Source organism: Gopherus flavomarginatus, chromosome 1, assembly GCF_025201925.1.
Source record: "Gopherus flavomarginatus isolate rGopFla2 chromosome 1, rGopFla2.mat.asm, whole genome shotgun sequence".
Taxonomy (NCBI): Eukaryota; Metazoa; Chordata; order Testudines; family Testudinidae; genus Gopherus; species Gopherus flavomarginatus.
In genome coordinates this window covers 110,126-124,472 of record NC_066617.1, presented here as the reverse complement: position 1 = coordinate 124,472, position 14,347 = coordinate 110,126, and the positions used below count along the sequence as shown (strand labels likewise).

The window sequence follows — 14,347 nt, the reverse complement described above, 5'->3', positions numbered from 1 at the left end:
ATTTACTGTCTTCACAGTGAGGCGATTCAATATCATCGTCTGACTCCTCACTGTCACTGTCACTCTCACTTTGCAACTGAACGAATAGCTCCACTGCTATGCGCGATGTGCTGGCAACATTCATCAATAAGGTCGTCAGCTGCTCAGGATCCATTTATAACAAAAATCGCAGAAAAAGCGCTGTAGAATCACAATGCCGCCAAACTGCTCGGAATGTGTAGCAAAGCACCACGGGGTGTTGGAACAGGAAGCGGAAAGACACTCACACTTCCTTCACCTTCCCACAAGCCACAGCGCCAAAATGGGACGACGTGCTCTGTGGGATAGCTGCCCACAATGCACCACTCCCAACAGCGCTGCAAGTGCTGTAAATGTGGCCACACTGCAGCGCTGGTTGCTGTAAGTGTGGCCACTCTGCAGCGCTGGCCCTATACAGCTGTACTAACACAGCTGTAACTACCAGCGCTGCAAAACTGTAAGTGTAGACATGGCCTTAGACAAGTTAGATGTCTTCAAATCACCAGGGCCTGATGAAATGTATCCTAGAATACTTAAGGAGCTGACTGAAGAGATATCTGAGCCATTAGCAATTATCTTTGAAAAGTCATGGAAGAAGAGAAGCTTTCCAGAAGACTGGAAAAGCTCAACCCAGGGAATTACAGACCAGTCAGCTTAGCCCTTGAAAGATAATGGAGCAAATAAATTATGCAATCAATTTGCAAACACCTAGAAGATAATAACGTGATAAATAACAATCAGCATGGATTTGTCAAGAATAAATCGTGTCAAACCAACCTGACAGGTTTCTTTGACGGGGTAGCAAGCCTTGTGGATAGGGGGGAAGTGGTAGAAGTGGTATATCTTGACTTTAGTAAGGTTTTTGATACAGTCACGCATGACCTCATAAACAAATTAGTGAAATACAACCTAGATGGAGCTACTATAAAAGGTGGGTGTGTAACTGGTTGGAAAATCATTTCCAGAGAGTAGTTATCAGTGGTTTACAGTCATGCTGGAAGGATATAATGAGTGAGGTCCTGCAGGGACCAATTCTGGGTCCAGTTCTGTTCAATGTCTTCATCAATGATTTAGATAACTGCATAGAGAGTATATTTATAGAGTCTGCAGACTATACCAAGCTGGGAAAGGTTGCAAGTGCTTTGGAGAACAGGATTAACATTCAAAATGATCTGGACAAACTGGAGAAATGGTTTAAAGTAAACAAGATGAAATTCAATAAAGACAAATGCAAAGTACTCCACTAAGGAAGGAATAATAAGTTGCACACATACAAAATGGGAAATGACTGCTTAGGAAGGAGTACTGTGGAAGAGGTTCTGGAGGTCATAATAGATCACAAGCTAAATATGAGGCAACAGGTCGGCACTGTTGCAAAAGAAGTGAACATCATTCTGAGATGGATTAGCGGGAGTGTTGTAAGCAAGACACGAGAAGTAATTCTTCTGCTCTACTCCACACTGATTAGGCCTCAACCCGAGTATTGTCCAGTTCTGGGTGCCACATTTCAGGAAAGATGTGGACAAATTGGAGAAAATCCAGAGAAGAGCAACAAAATGATTACAGGCCTAGAAAACATGGCCTATGAAGGAAGACTGAAAAAATTGGGTTTGTTTAATCTGGAGAAAAGAAGACAGAGAGGACATAACAGTTTTCAAGTACATAAAAGATTGTTACAAGGAGGAGGGAGAAAAATATTTCTCCTTAACTTCTGAGGCTAGGACAAGAAGCAATGGGCTTAAATTGAAGCAAGGGGTGATTTAGTTTGGACATTAGGAAAAACTTCCTGTCAGAGTGGTTAAGAACTGGAATAAATTGCCTAGGGAGGTTGTGGAATCTCCATCATTGGGGATTTTAAGAGCAGGTTGGACAAAACCTGTCAGGGATGGTCTAGATAATACTCAGTCCTGCCTTGAGTGCAGGGGACTCTGCTAGATGACCTCTTGAGGTCCCTTCCAGTTCTATGATTCTATATTCATAAGAAAACTATGAAAATGTGGTCTTCATGAAATTAGTATAAAGTGAGTGGACTACTGATTGAAAAATAAACATACCCAAAGAGTACTTGCCAACGGTCCCCAATCAAACGAGGAGTACCTATCAAGTGAGTGGGTCCCATATTGTTCTGTCCTGGGTCTTGTACTATTCAATATTTTCATTAACAACTTGGATGATGAAGTAGAGAGTACATTTACAAAGTTTGCAGATGACATCAAGCTGACAGGTGTTGCAAATATTTTGGAAAACAGGATTAGAACTCAATCTAATCCAATCTTAATTGGAGGGGGATGAGGGAGGGTAGTGGAGCACCCACAGGGACAACCATCTTGAAGAACCCCAGTTATTGCACAAGATGAGTAACCCTCTTCTTTTTTGAGGAGTGTCCCTGTGGGTACTCCACTTTAGGTGCCTGTTGGGCAGTCTCTCTCAGTGGAAGGGAGGGGCTTCAGAGTTGCATTATAGATGGTGGATAACACAGCGAGCCCAAAGCGAGCATCTGATGCTGATTGTTGCTCTATAGCATAGTGTTTCATAAATGTGTGGGCTGATGCCCAGGCTGCTGCTCTGCAAATATCAGTAATGTGTACATTCTTGAGAAAAGCCACAGATGCTGCCTATGCTCTGGTAGAGAGTACTCTTGCTGTGGCTTGTAGGCGACTCTTTTGGTAACAAAGGTAGATGTATCCCGATATCCATTTGGACAGTCTCTGTTTTGAGACTGTTTGTCCTATTGAGTATTCTGTTATGGAGATAAATAGTCTCATGATTTCCTAAATGTTTTTGTTCTTTTAATGTGGAAAGTCAAAGTTCTGCGAACGTCCAATGTGTGAAGTGATGCCTCCCCCCTTCATCTGCATATGTATTTTTGAAAAACACAGGTAAGTAAATGTGTTGGTTCAAATGAAAGGGGGAGGTGACTTTGGGTAGGAACTTGGGGTGTGGTCTTAAAGTAACTCTCTCTAAAGAACATTGTGTAAGGGGGATATGCCATTAGGGCACCTAGTTCTCCTACCTGGCTGGCGGATGTGATGGCGATGAGGAAGGCCACCTTCATAGATAGGAGTAAAGAGCAGGTAGGGAGGAGCTCAAATGGCTTTCCCAAGAGTCAGCATAAGACGAGGTTGAGGTCTCACATGGATGGCAGGCTCCCTGTTGTGGTGTAAGTGTTCTCAATGCCTCTCAGTGTTTAGTTGTTGGGTGAACAAATATGGTGACTCCATCTACTTTCTTGTAGAAGGCTGTAAGAGCCGCCACTTATATCTTGATAGAGCCTGTGGACAGCCCCAATTTTTTAAGTTCTAATATGTAACCCAGGACCTTTGGTAACGGGCAAAATATAGGCACAAATCTGTCTATCTTGGCACCAAGTGTTGAACCGTTTCTAGTTCTGGATATATGTATTTCTTCTACTTGTTCTACGCTGTTCAGTAATAGGTCTTTTATTTCCTCCAAACAGGCAGTCTTGACTCATCTTAGCCATGGAGCAACCAGGCCTTTAGGTGGAGAACTGCGAGGCTGGGATGGTGGACATGTCCGGCATCTTGTGAGAAGTGGTGAGGTATTAGGGGAAGAGTTTGAGGTGGGCGTATCGCCATGCTCAGAAGGTATGGGAATCATGTTTGCCTGGGTCATGTTGGCGCTATTATGATTACTTTGGATTTGTCTTTCTGGATCTTGTGTATAACATGGGTTAAGAGTGGGGTCGGAGGAAATGCATACATTAATGGTGCCTGTTTTGAGCAGGAGGTTGGACTAAATGACCTCCTGAGGTCTCTTCCAACCCTAATTTTCTATGATTCTATGATCCCATATGATGAGAGCGTCGCCTAGGGAGAGGGCTCGCAATCCTGCTCTGGAGCAATATCAATGTCACTTGGTATTCTGGGTTGTTGCAAAGAGGTCTATGGTAGGGAATCCCCATCGTTTGCATACTGTATGTACAGCACTGGGATATATCTCCCATTCGTGGTTCTGTGCAAAATCTCGGCTTAAGGCTGTTGAGTTTTGGCATCCCAGCAGGTAGGATGCCAACATGTGGATGTTGTTGCTGATGCACCAATTCCAAAGCCATATCACTTCTGTGCATATGGATTGCGATCATGCACCCCTTTGGCAGTTTATGTAAGACATGCACGCTACATTGTCCATGAGGATCCTGATGGCTTTGTTTTTTAATAGAGGTAGAAAGTGACTGCATGTGTGGTGGACTGCTATTAGCTCCAGCAAGTTTATGTGCATGTTGGACTCCGAAGGGGATCATCGGCCTTGGACTGTGTTGTTGAGTAAAATGAGCTGCCTAGCCTATTAGAGAGGCATCTACGGTGATTGTCATTGTTGGGGTCCTTTGTAGAAATGGGGCCCCTGTGCAGATGTTTCTTGATTGTGTACACCATTTGAGTGAGTCCTTTACCTTCCTCAGCATCATAAGCCATCTGCTTAGGCGGAGCATGTGTGGAGAGTACACTGTTCGAAGTCAGGCCTGCAGGCAACTCATGTGAAGTCTGGCATGTTCAACAACAAATGTCGCTGCTGCCATATATCCTAGTAGCTGAAGACATGTCCTGGTCAATATCTGTGGACTGTCTGTCACTGTTGAAACTAAGTTGACGAGTCTGGTAAAGAGTGGTTGAGGTAGTGTCGCTGTTGCACAGAGGAGGCAAGCTCCAATAAATCCTAGTATTTGGACGGGGGTCAGTGTGGACTTCTGCCTATTTATTTGTAGCCCTAAGTTTGTGAAGAGTATTATTGCGCTCTGTGTGGCGCTCATTGAAGAGGGATAGGGAAAGAGGGTGAGTAGGTGGGATAGAGGTAAAGGGGATGGAATAACTGTTTTGGATAATTTCCAAAACCCGTCTGTTGTGATAGTGTTCCAGACTCGGTAAAATGGCAGCAGATAATCTTTGAATGGACGGGAGACAGTTTCTGTTTCTTGAGTTAGAGAATATGGCGGTCTCGTGCCCGTGACCACACCTTCAAAATTGTTGTCTCAGGGTGGACTGCTGGGATGTCGAGGGTTGATTTTGGTTTTGCCGACATATGGTTAGTCTTTGTTTATGCCATTGGTCATACTGTCTGTGGGCTTGTGTGTACAGCGGTGAGTAAAATATCTGGATATAACACCTGCCCTATTTCTTTTTATTTGCAGGTGTGTAGATGCCCTAAGATTTTAAGGTTGCCCTTGAGTCCTTAAGGGTGTGGAGGGACTCATCTGTTTTAGCCACAAATAACTTTGGGTCTTCGAAGGGCAGATCCTCGACACTTGACTGGACTTCCCTGGGAAATCCCAAAAGATGTAGCCAACATGCATGGCGCATGACAACAGATGTTGCGATGGATTGTGGAGCTGTGTCTGCAGAGTCAAGTGAGGCCTGTAGTGCCATCTTGGTGATATTAGCCTTGAACTGTTCTTTTTTATCCTCGGGGAAATGGTCAATAAATTCCAACATTTTTGAGAAAACTTTGAGAGTACATTTGGCCAGTAAAGCCTCGTTATTCGCTATATGAAATTGTAATGTGGCAGAAGAATATGTCTTGAGACCGAAGAGGTCTAGCCTCTTCTAATCTTTGTCACATGGGGTTGCTCTGGTGTGGTGCTGTTTCCCCCTCATTTACTGCCTCCACTACCAAGGAGTTTGGCGTGGGGTGTGTAAACAAAAATTCTGCTCCTTTAGATGCTATGTTGTACTTTCTGTCCTATCTTTTGCACGATAGTGTTGCAGTTGCGGGTGTCTGCCAGACAGTTTGGGCAGGCTCAACAATAGCATCATTGATCAGTAGCACAATCTTTGTTTAGGTCGATGTCTGGAATATGTCTAACAGTTTATGTTGTCACTTCAGCACCTCTTTGAGGGATATGTACAGTGACTCTGCCACCCTTTTAAAGAGTTCCTGGAACTGCCTGAAGTCATCTCCTGTGGTAAGAAGTGGAGGCATTATCGTTTCGTCTGGTGACAAATATGACAAATTAGGAAGTGGTGAGGCTTCCTGATCTGAGATTTCCTCCAGTTTCCTCAGTCATTTCTTCCTGTGTCTCTAAGGGCGGTGGGAGAGGTGGTGATGGCGATTGTGGAGCTCTTGAACTTGATGGGCTAGGGGCCCTCTGATTCCGGAGTTAAGGAGACTATCAGGTCTGTATGTTACAAGAACTGATGTGGCACCGGAAGCGTCAGTGCTAGAGTTGGCATTGCTGGCAGTGCCTGCTTTGGGTCTTTTACTCTCTGAGTGCTCATGGTGCCAGAGGGATCTGGTGCTTCAGAGACCGATGTACTCAGTGTCAACAGTACAGACGACGACTTGTTAGGAGGCGATTGCTTTTTCTTAGTGGATTCCCAGTGAAGTGAAATCTGAGTCGGGTTTGTGTGTGGCATTTTTAGGTACAGCTCCTTTTGTGGAGGTTGTTGAGGCAGGACCTCTGTCAAAGGCTACTAATGGTGACCATTGGCCCGGAGGTTTCCTCGACTCGGGGTCTGAGGCGTGTCTCAAGCATTTCTCCATCATCAGAAGTTCTAACTGTAGGTCTCTCACCCTCCTTGTTCTAGCTGTAAGGTTTCGGCAGCGTGGACACTTTTGGGGAATGTGAGTCTCATCGAGATAGTGGACGCAATGTGCATGTTCATCCGAGATCAGAATTGATAGTCTGCAAGTCAGACAGCATTTAAAGCCGGGTGATCCAGGCATGCCAGAGAGACACCGTTTTTGCTAAAAGGGAGTAGTAACTTGGAAGGATTCTAACTTATCTTCCTACTCTGAGGGGATAGAGGAGAATAATTTCTTTTTGGATAAAGAATAACTAAGTAAAGGTAGTAACCCTGATAATTAACTACTACAAGCTATGTTTTCTAATGGTAAATAAGGTGCTGCTAAGTTGTTCCAACTCAAGCCAAAGACAGCAGAGAAGGAACTGAGGGACAGTTGGTTGCGCGGTGCTATGTAACTGCCTTGAGTGGCACAAGACCATGAGGGTGTCTCTGGTTTCAGGCACAGGGTGCACAGACACCTAAAATGGAGCACCCACAGGGACATTCCTTGAAGAAGAATAACTGGCTAGGCAGCAGTACTGCAGAAAAGAAGCTGGGGGTTATAGTGAATATGAGTCAGCAGTGATGATGCTGTTAAGAATAATGCAAATGTCATTCTGGGACGTATTAACAGGAATGTCATTTTAAGACATGGGAGGTAATTGTTCTGCTCTACTTGGCATTGGTGAGGCCTCACGTGAAGTACTGTGTCCAGTTTTGGGCATCACACTAAGAAAGATGTGGAGAAACTGGAGAGAGTGTCAATTTTTTTGATAAGATGATACAAGGCTTAGAAACATGACCAATGAGGAAAGGTTGAAAGAACTAGGAATGTTTAGTCTAGATGTCCAGCTAATAGGCCTACGATGACCCAAGTCATAGCTCAGTGGTTTGTTATAAAGAGGATGGTAATCAATTGCTCTCCATGTCCACAGAGGGTAGGATAAGAAGTAAATGGCTTAATCTGCAGCAAGGGAGACTTAGTTTAGATATTACAAGGATAGTTAAGCACTGGAACAGGTTACCTAGGATGCTGTGGAATCCCCATCATTGGAGGTTTTTAAGAATAGGTTAGCTAAATCTATAAGGGATGGCCTAGGTATACTGAATCCTGCCTGAGCGCAGGTGAATGGACAATATGGACTGTTCAACATCTTTTTTAATTATCTGGATGATGGGATAGATTGCACCCTCAGCAAGTTCACGGATGACAGTAAGCTGGGGGGAGAGGTAGAGATGCTGGAGGGTAGGGATAGGGTCCAGAGTGACCTAAACAAATTGGAAGATTGGGCCAAAAGAAATCTGATGAGGTTCAACAAGGACAAGTGCAGAGTCTTGCACTTAGGACAGAAAAATCCCATGAACTACTACAGGCTGGGGACCGACTGGCTAAGCAGCAGTTCTGCAGAAAAGGACATGGTGATGACTTACAAGGAGAGGCTGAGGGATTTGGGCTTGTTTAGTCTGCAGAAGAGAAGAGTGAGGGAGGATTTGATAGCAGCCTTCAGATACCTGAAGGGGGGGTTCCAAAGAGGATGGAGCTCGGCTGTTCTCAGTGGTGGCAGATGACAGAACAAGGAGTAATGGTCTCAAGTTGCAGTAGGGGAGGTCTAGGTTGGATATTAGGAAACACTATTTCACTAGGAGGGTGGTGAAGCACTGGAATGGGTTACATAGGGAGGTGGTGGAATTTCCACCCTTATAGATTTTTTAGGCCCAGCTTGACAAAGCCCTAGTTGGGATGATTTAGTTAATGCTGGTCCTGGTTTGAGCAGGGGGGTGGATTAGATGACCTCCTGAGGTCTCTTCCAACCCTAATCTACTACGATATGACCTCTTGCACTCCTTTCCTGCCCTGAATTTCTAGGATTAGCCCTTTTGGATACCAAGTTACAATGGGAGCTCATGTTCACCTGATTAAAAAAGACTTGAGGGTTGCGGTAGATAGAGTCACTGCTTTCCAGGATAGAGTCCCCCATCCTGTATGTATTGCCTACATTCTTTGTTCCTAAAGATATATATTACATTTTGTAATATTAGAATGCATATTGTTTGCTTGCATTCAGCTTAGCAACAGATCCAGATCATTCTGTATCAATGATCTGTCCTCTTTATTATTTACCACTCTCTCAATCTTTAGGTCATCTGCAAATTTCATCGTTAATGATTTTGTTTTCTTCCAGGTCATTGATAAAAATGTTAAATAATATAGGGCCAAAACTGATTCCTGTGGGACTCCCCCCAAAAAGCACAATATCAATTATTAGTTCCCATTTACAGTAACATTTCAAGACTTGTCATTTAGCCAGTCATTCATCCATTTAATGTATACCATGTTAATTTTATAACATTCTAATTTTTTTAATCAAAATGTGGTACCAAATCAAATGCTTTACAGAGGTCTATTACAGCAACACTATGATGTGCTGAACTGGCTCTCAGGATATGGGCTGGGCAAGTTGACAAGGTTTCCCCACCTCTAATTTTTATGAGTCTATGTTTGAAAATCAAGTTTGTTATCTTAAAGTTAACAATGGAATCACAACAATGGTATACAAGAAGCGGTTGTATATTTTTACATTTCTAATATCAGACCTAGATCTCATGGGTTTTAAGGAAAATTCTCAAGAGAGGCCCTAATGAGGAATTTTACAGTCAACATTCCAAAAGGTGGGAGAGCAGGAAAGAGAACTTACCAGTCTGTCTCGGTCATCTTGTAAGGAGGACAATGCCTTCTTCAGGCTCTGCACTTCTGCAGGGCTGCTGGAAGAGTTCACTGCTGTCTGCTGCTTCACTTCCTCCACCCTATGTGCTTTGTTCAATTCACTCAACAGACGGTCTCTCTCATCCTGCAGGCTTGCCATGGCCCTAGAGAAAGACTTTATCTGGCTGGAGGACTCCTCCAGTTCCAAAGACAAGCGGAAAAGCTCTTCGTCTTTGACTCTGAGCTGCTGGTTAAGTTCCTCAAGCTGAAATAACAGGCCTTTTTTATCATCAGTGTTCTTCAGGGCTGTCAATTCAGATATCAGAGAGTCTCTCTCTCTGGCAGTGGAGTGCTGCTCTTCCTGTAATTGAGCCATCTCCTTCTGGAGGCTCTGTACTAGACACTGCTGCTTCTCTAAGTCTGCAGAGTATTTCTTTCCTAGCACCTGAAGCTCTTCATTGGTTTGGTCCCAGCTATCCTGGAGAGCGCTCATGGAGTTCCCAAAAGACTGAATTTGGGCTTTCAGATCTTTGTTTTCCTCTGTGACTGTAAGAAGTTTCTGTTCCATTTCCATCAGGTCCCTTGCCAGCTCTGCTACCCTCTCTTCTGCTGTTTCAGTTTCATTCCTCATTATCCCTGCATCGTGATGTAGGTGCTTCAGTTCATTCTTAAGTTTGTCCTGGGCCTCTCCCACCTTCTCGGCTGCATTTCTTTGGACATGGACCAGTTCCTCCTCTAGTTCTGCTACCCTCTTCTGTGTGAGAGCAAGCTTACTGCTCAGCTCTTGCACCTCCTTCTCCCGATCTTTTAATTGTGTCTCTAGCTCCACGATGTGTCTCCCTTCAGGTAAAGCTGTCATCTCGCTTTGAATTTGAGAGAGAGAGAATGTTATGTTCTCAATCTCTTTGGACATGCTTTGTTTGTCCTCTTTCAGGGCTTCCACACACTGCCTGAGATCTTCCACAGCATGCTCAGACTCCTTCAGATGCCCTTCTATGTTGACCTTTTCATTTTCCAGCACTTGGATTCGCTGAAGCTGTGTTTTGAGGAGTTGTTTTTGCTGGGAATCCTTTATTGAAATCACCTGGTTCAGGTCCTCCCTATACCGCACGAGTTCTGCATTCAGTTTGGCATTTTCAGAGTTGAGATCATCCACCTGGCTATGGAAGCTTCGAATCTCCTCTTTGAGCTTGTTGTTCTCCGCAGCAGCCTCTTGAATCAACTGGTCTTTCTTCAGGATTATAACAAGATGACGCTCTTCCAGCTGTTCATAGTCTCTCAGCACGCGGTCTCTGTCATCCTGCAGAGAAGACATGCATTTGGCGAAGGAAGCCAGCTGCGCCTTCTGCTGCTTACTTTCCTCTCTGGTTATCTTCATTGTTTCCATGAGATGATTAAGCTTGTCCAGTGCTTTCTCTCTCTCATTTTTCAAGGTCACTTTCTCTTCTTCCTTCTTGCCCAGCCTGTCCTCCAACCTTTTAACCTCTTCACTGTGTTGCTGCTGTAACTCAGATACAACAGTCATGACTGCCTCCTCCTTGGCAGCTAGTAGACTGATAATCTTCTGGTCTTTGGCACCAATTTCTTTGTGCAGCTTGTTTGTCAGGTCCTTGGAGGCCTGCAGGTCAGCCTCAAGCTGCTCACAGTTGAATTTACAGTTCTGGATGCTGGCCTCTTGTTGCTTGACCATGCTTTCCATTTCTTCTCTTGATACCTCAGACTTAGTGAAGGAGCTATGCAAATCAGCAAGCTGGTCTCTGAGGCACTTGATTTCTGCATCCAGCTTCTGCAGTTCATTTTGAGAGTCTGTATACAGTCTCTGATACTCTTCTAACTGAGACACAAGCCCTTTGTTTTCCTCCTGCAGCATGTCAAACATCTTTTGATGCTGCTGAATTACTCTCTGAGACTCAGACTCCCAATCCTGTTTGTTGTGTTCCAGACTGAAAAACAGACAGTAGACTATTACAAACAAATCTACAACATATCCCAATATCCAAATTTGTATCCTTTATAGTAGACTGCAAGCTCTACTAGAGTTAAGGTTTAAAGTTTGACTAACTGCTCTAAAATCCAATTACTTGGACTTCCTTGAAATCTGGTGCACCTCAAGAGATCACCTCTGTTCCCTAACACCCACAAATGGGGGCAGGTGATAGGGTAGGGGATAGGAATTGGGGAGAGACACTGGAGAGGGGACATGGGGATGAGTGGCAGGGACGCAGAGGAAGAATAGAGACAGGGTGCCTACCAGTCCACATTCTCTTCTGTTGCGTGTGCATGTACCAAGATCAGTGGTGCTGGAACAATTTGTATAGTAGGGATTCTGAGAGCCATTGAACCAAATTGTAAACTCTGGATATGATGGAAACAACTTCAAGCCAGGGGGTGTGGCAGCACCCCTAGTTCCAGCATCTATGAACAGGATCTTGGGTGGGTGCTATGACTGTATGGGGGCTCTGAGACCCTTCTTCCCACCCTGTGAGCCAGGATCTGGGGAAGCCCTGCATCTCTAGCCAGGTAGCTGAGAACAGGTACATTGGAAGCATGCACCAAGAACACTGCTGAGAATGGGGCAGGGAGTTGAGAAAAGACGGTTACTCACCTTTGTAACCGTTGTTCTTCGAGATGTGTTGCTCATATCCATTCCAGTTAGGCGTGTGCGCGCCGCGTGCACGTTCGTCGGAGAAATTTTTACCCTAGCAACACTCGGCGGGTCGGCTGGGTGCCCCCTGGAGTGGCGCCGCTATGGCGCCGGATATATACCCCGGCCGACCCGGCCACCCTTCAGTTCCTTCTTGCCAGCTACTCCGACAGTGGGGAAGGAGGGTGGGTTTGGAATGGATGTGAGCAACACATCTCGAAGAACAACAGTTACAAAGGTGAGTAACCGTCTTTTCTTCTTCGAGTGACTGTTCATATCCATTCCAGTTAGGTGATTCCCAAGCCTTACCTAGGTGGAGGGGTCAGAGTCAGATGTGGCAGTATGCAGAACCGCTGCGCCAAAGGCTGCATCATCTCTAGATTGCTGGACCAGCGCGTAGTGCAAGGTGAAGGTGTGGACCGATGACCAGGTCGCTGCACGGCATATCTCCTGGATAGGCACGTGTGCCAGGAAGGCGGCTGATGATGCTTGAGCTCTGGTAGAATGCGCTGTGAGATGGCCTGAAGGGACATGAGCTAGGTCGTAGCATGTGCGGATGCATATTGTCACCCAGGAGGAGATTCTCTGGGAGGAGACTGGCAGACCTTTCATCAGTTCCGCAACCGCCACAAACAGCTGGGGAGACTTCCGGAAGGGCTTCGTCTGCTCAATATAGAAAGCGAGCGCTCTGCGTACATCTAAGGAGTGTAGCTGCTGCTCCCACTGAGAAGAGTGGGGCTTCGGAAAGAAGACCGGGAGGAAGATGTCTGGTTGGTATGGAAGGCAGACACTACCTTAGGGAGGAAGGCTGGATGAGGTCGCAGTTGTACCTTGTCCTTATGAAAGAGTGTATGGCGGGTCCACAGTGAGCGCTCTCAGCTCAGAGACCCACCTGTTCGATGTAATGGCCACCAGGAAGACTGTTTTCCACGATAGGTACAGGAGCGAACAAGTCGCTAGTGGCTCAAAGGGTGGGTGCATTAAGTCTGTTTAGGACCAAATTGAGATCCCAGGTAGGGGCAGGGCGACGTACAGGGGGATATAGGTGCTCTAGGCCCTTAATGAACCGAGAGACCAAGGGGTGGGAGAACACGGAGTGACCACCCTCGCCTGGCCGGAAAGTGGATATAGCCGCTAAGTGCACCTTCAGAGAGGATGTCGCCAGGCCCTGCTGCTTAAGGTACCAGAGGCAGTCTAGGACCATGGGAATTGAGGCCTCCGAGGGAGTAACGCCCTGAGTTGCGCACCAGCAAGAGAAGCATTTCCACTTCGCCAAATACGTGGAGCGGGTGGAAGGCTTCCTGCTACTGAGGAGAATATGCTGTACCGGAGCGGAACAGCGTAACTCCGCTGTGTTTAGCCATGCAGGAGCCATGCCGTGAGGTGGAGGGCTCGCAGGTCTGGGTGGCGAAGCCTGCCGTGGTCTTGCGTGATCAGGTCTGGAAGGAGAGGGAGTGGAACTGGGGTGGCCATGGACAGATCTAGCAGGGTGGTGTACCAGTGCTGTCTGGGCCATGCAGGCACAATCAGAATCAGATGCGCCTTGTCCCTGCGGAGCTTTAACAGGACCTTGTGCACCAGAGGAAATGGAGGGAAGGCATATAGCAGGTGGTGCCTCCATGACAGGAGGAATGCGTCTGTGATCGACCCCGGAGAGAGACCCTGAAAGGAGCAAAACTCCTGGCACTTCCTGTTCGAGCGGGAGGCGAACAGATCTACGAGGGGAAATCCCCACCTCCAGAAGATCGAATGGATGACGTCCGGCCTTATTGACCGCTCGTGACAGAGGAAGGACCGGCTGAGCCGATCCGCCAGAGCGTTCCGAACCCCCGGGAGAAAGGATGCCACCAGGTCTATCGAGTGGGCTATACAGAAGTCCTAGAGTCGAATGGCCTCCTGACACAGGGGAGACGAGCGGGTCCCCCCGTTTGTTGATATAGTACATGGCCGTTGTGTTGTCCGTGAACATAGAAACACAACGGCCGTGAAGATGTTGCTGGAACGCCTGGCACGCGAGGTAGACTGCTCTCAACTCCCGGACGTTTATGTGGAGCGTCAGCTCCTGGGACGACCAAAGGCCCTGGGTACGAAGGTGACCTAGATGGGCCCCCCACCCGAGGGATGACGCATCCGTCGTTAAGGCCAGCGACGGCGGCTGTGGATGGAACAGCATCCCTGTGCATACCAGAGATGGAGTTAGCCACCAATCGAGAGAGCAGAGGGGGTTCGGGGGAACTGTCACCAGGACGTCTATAGGGTCCCTGCCCGGGCGGAAGAATGAATGGAGCCACGTTTGAAAGGGTCGCATGCGGAGTCTGGCATACTTGGCCATATGCCCCAGGAGGCCGAGGCAGGTGTGAGCTGAGGTGATTGAGGAGGCCTGCAAACCTCGGATGATCGATACGATCGCCTGGAAGCGGGGCTGAGGCAAGTAGGCCCTGACTTGAGTGGAATCCAGCGTTG

At 46.6% G+C, this 14,347-nt stretch overlaps 1 protein-coding gene across 8 annotated transcripts in view; it reads right to left on the bottom strand.

Moving 5' to 3' along the window:
• The window catches only part of GOLGB1 (golgin B1), a 154,535-nt gene that overhangs the window by 62,460 nt on the left and 77,728 nt on the right, over positions 1-14,347 (bottom strand). For all 8 annotated transcript variants that reach the window (XM_050952566.1, XM_050952576.1, XM_050952586.1 and 5 more), the window contains one exon: positions 9,233-11,183. In XM_050952566.1, the coding sequence (XP_050808523.1) occupies positions 9,233-11,183 (1,951 nt within the window). The remainder of the gene's footprint in view (positions 1-9,232; positions 11,184-14,347) is intronic.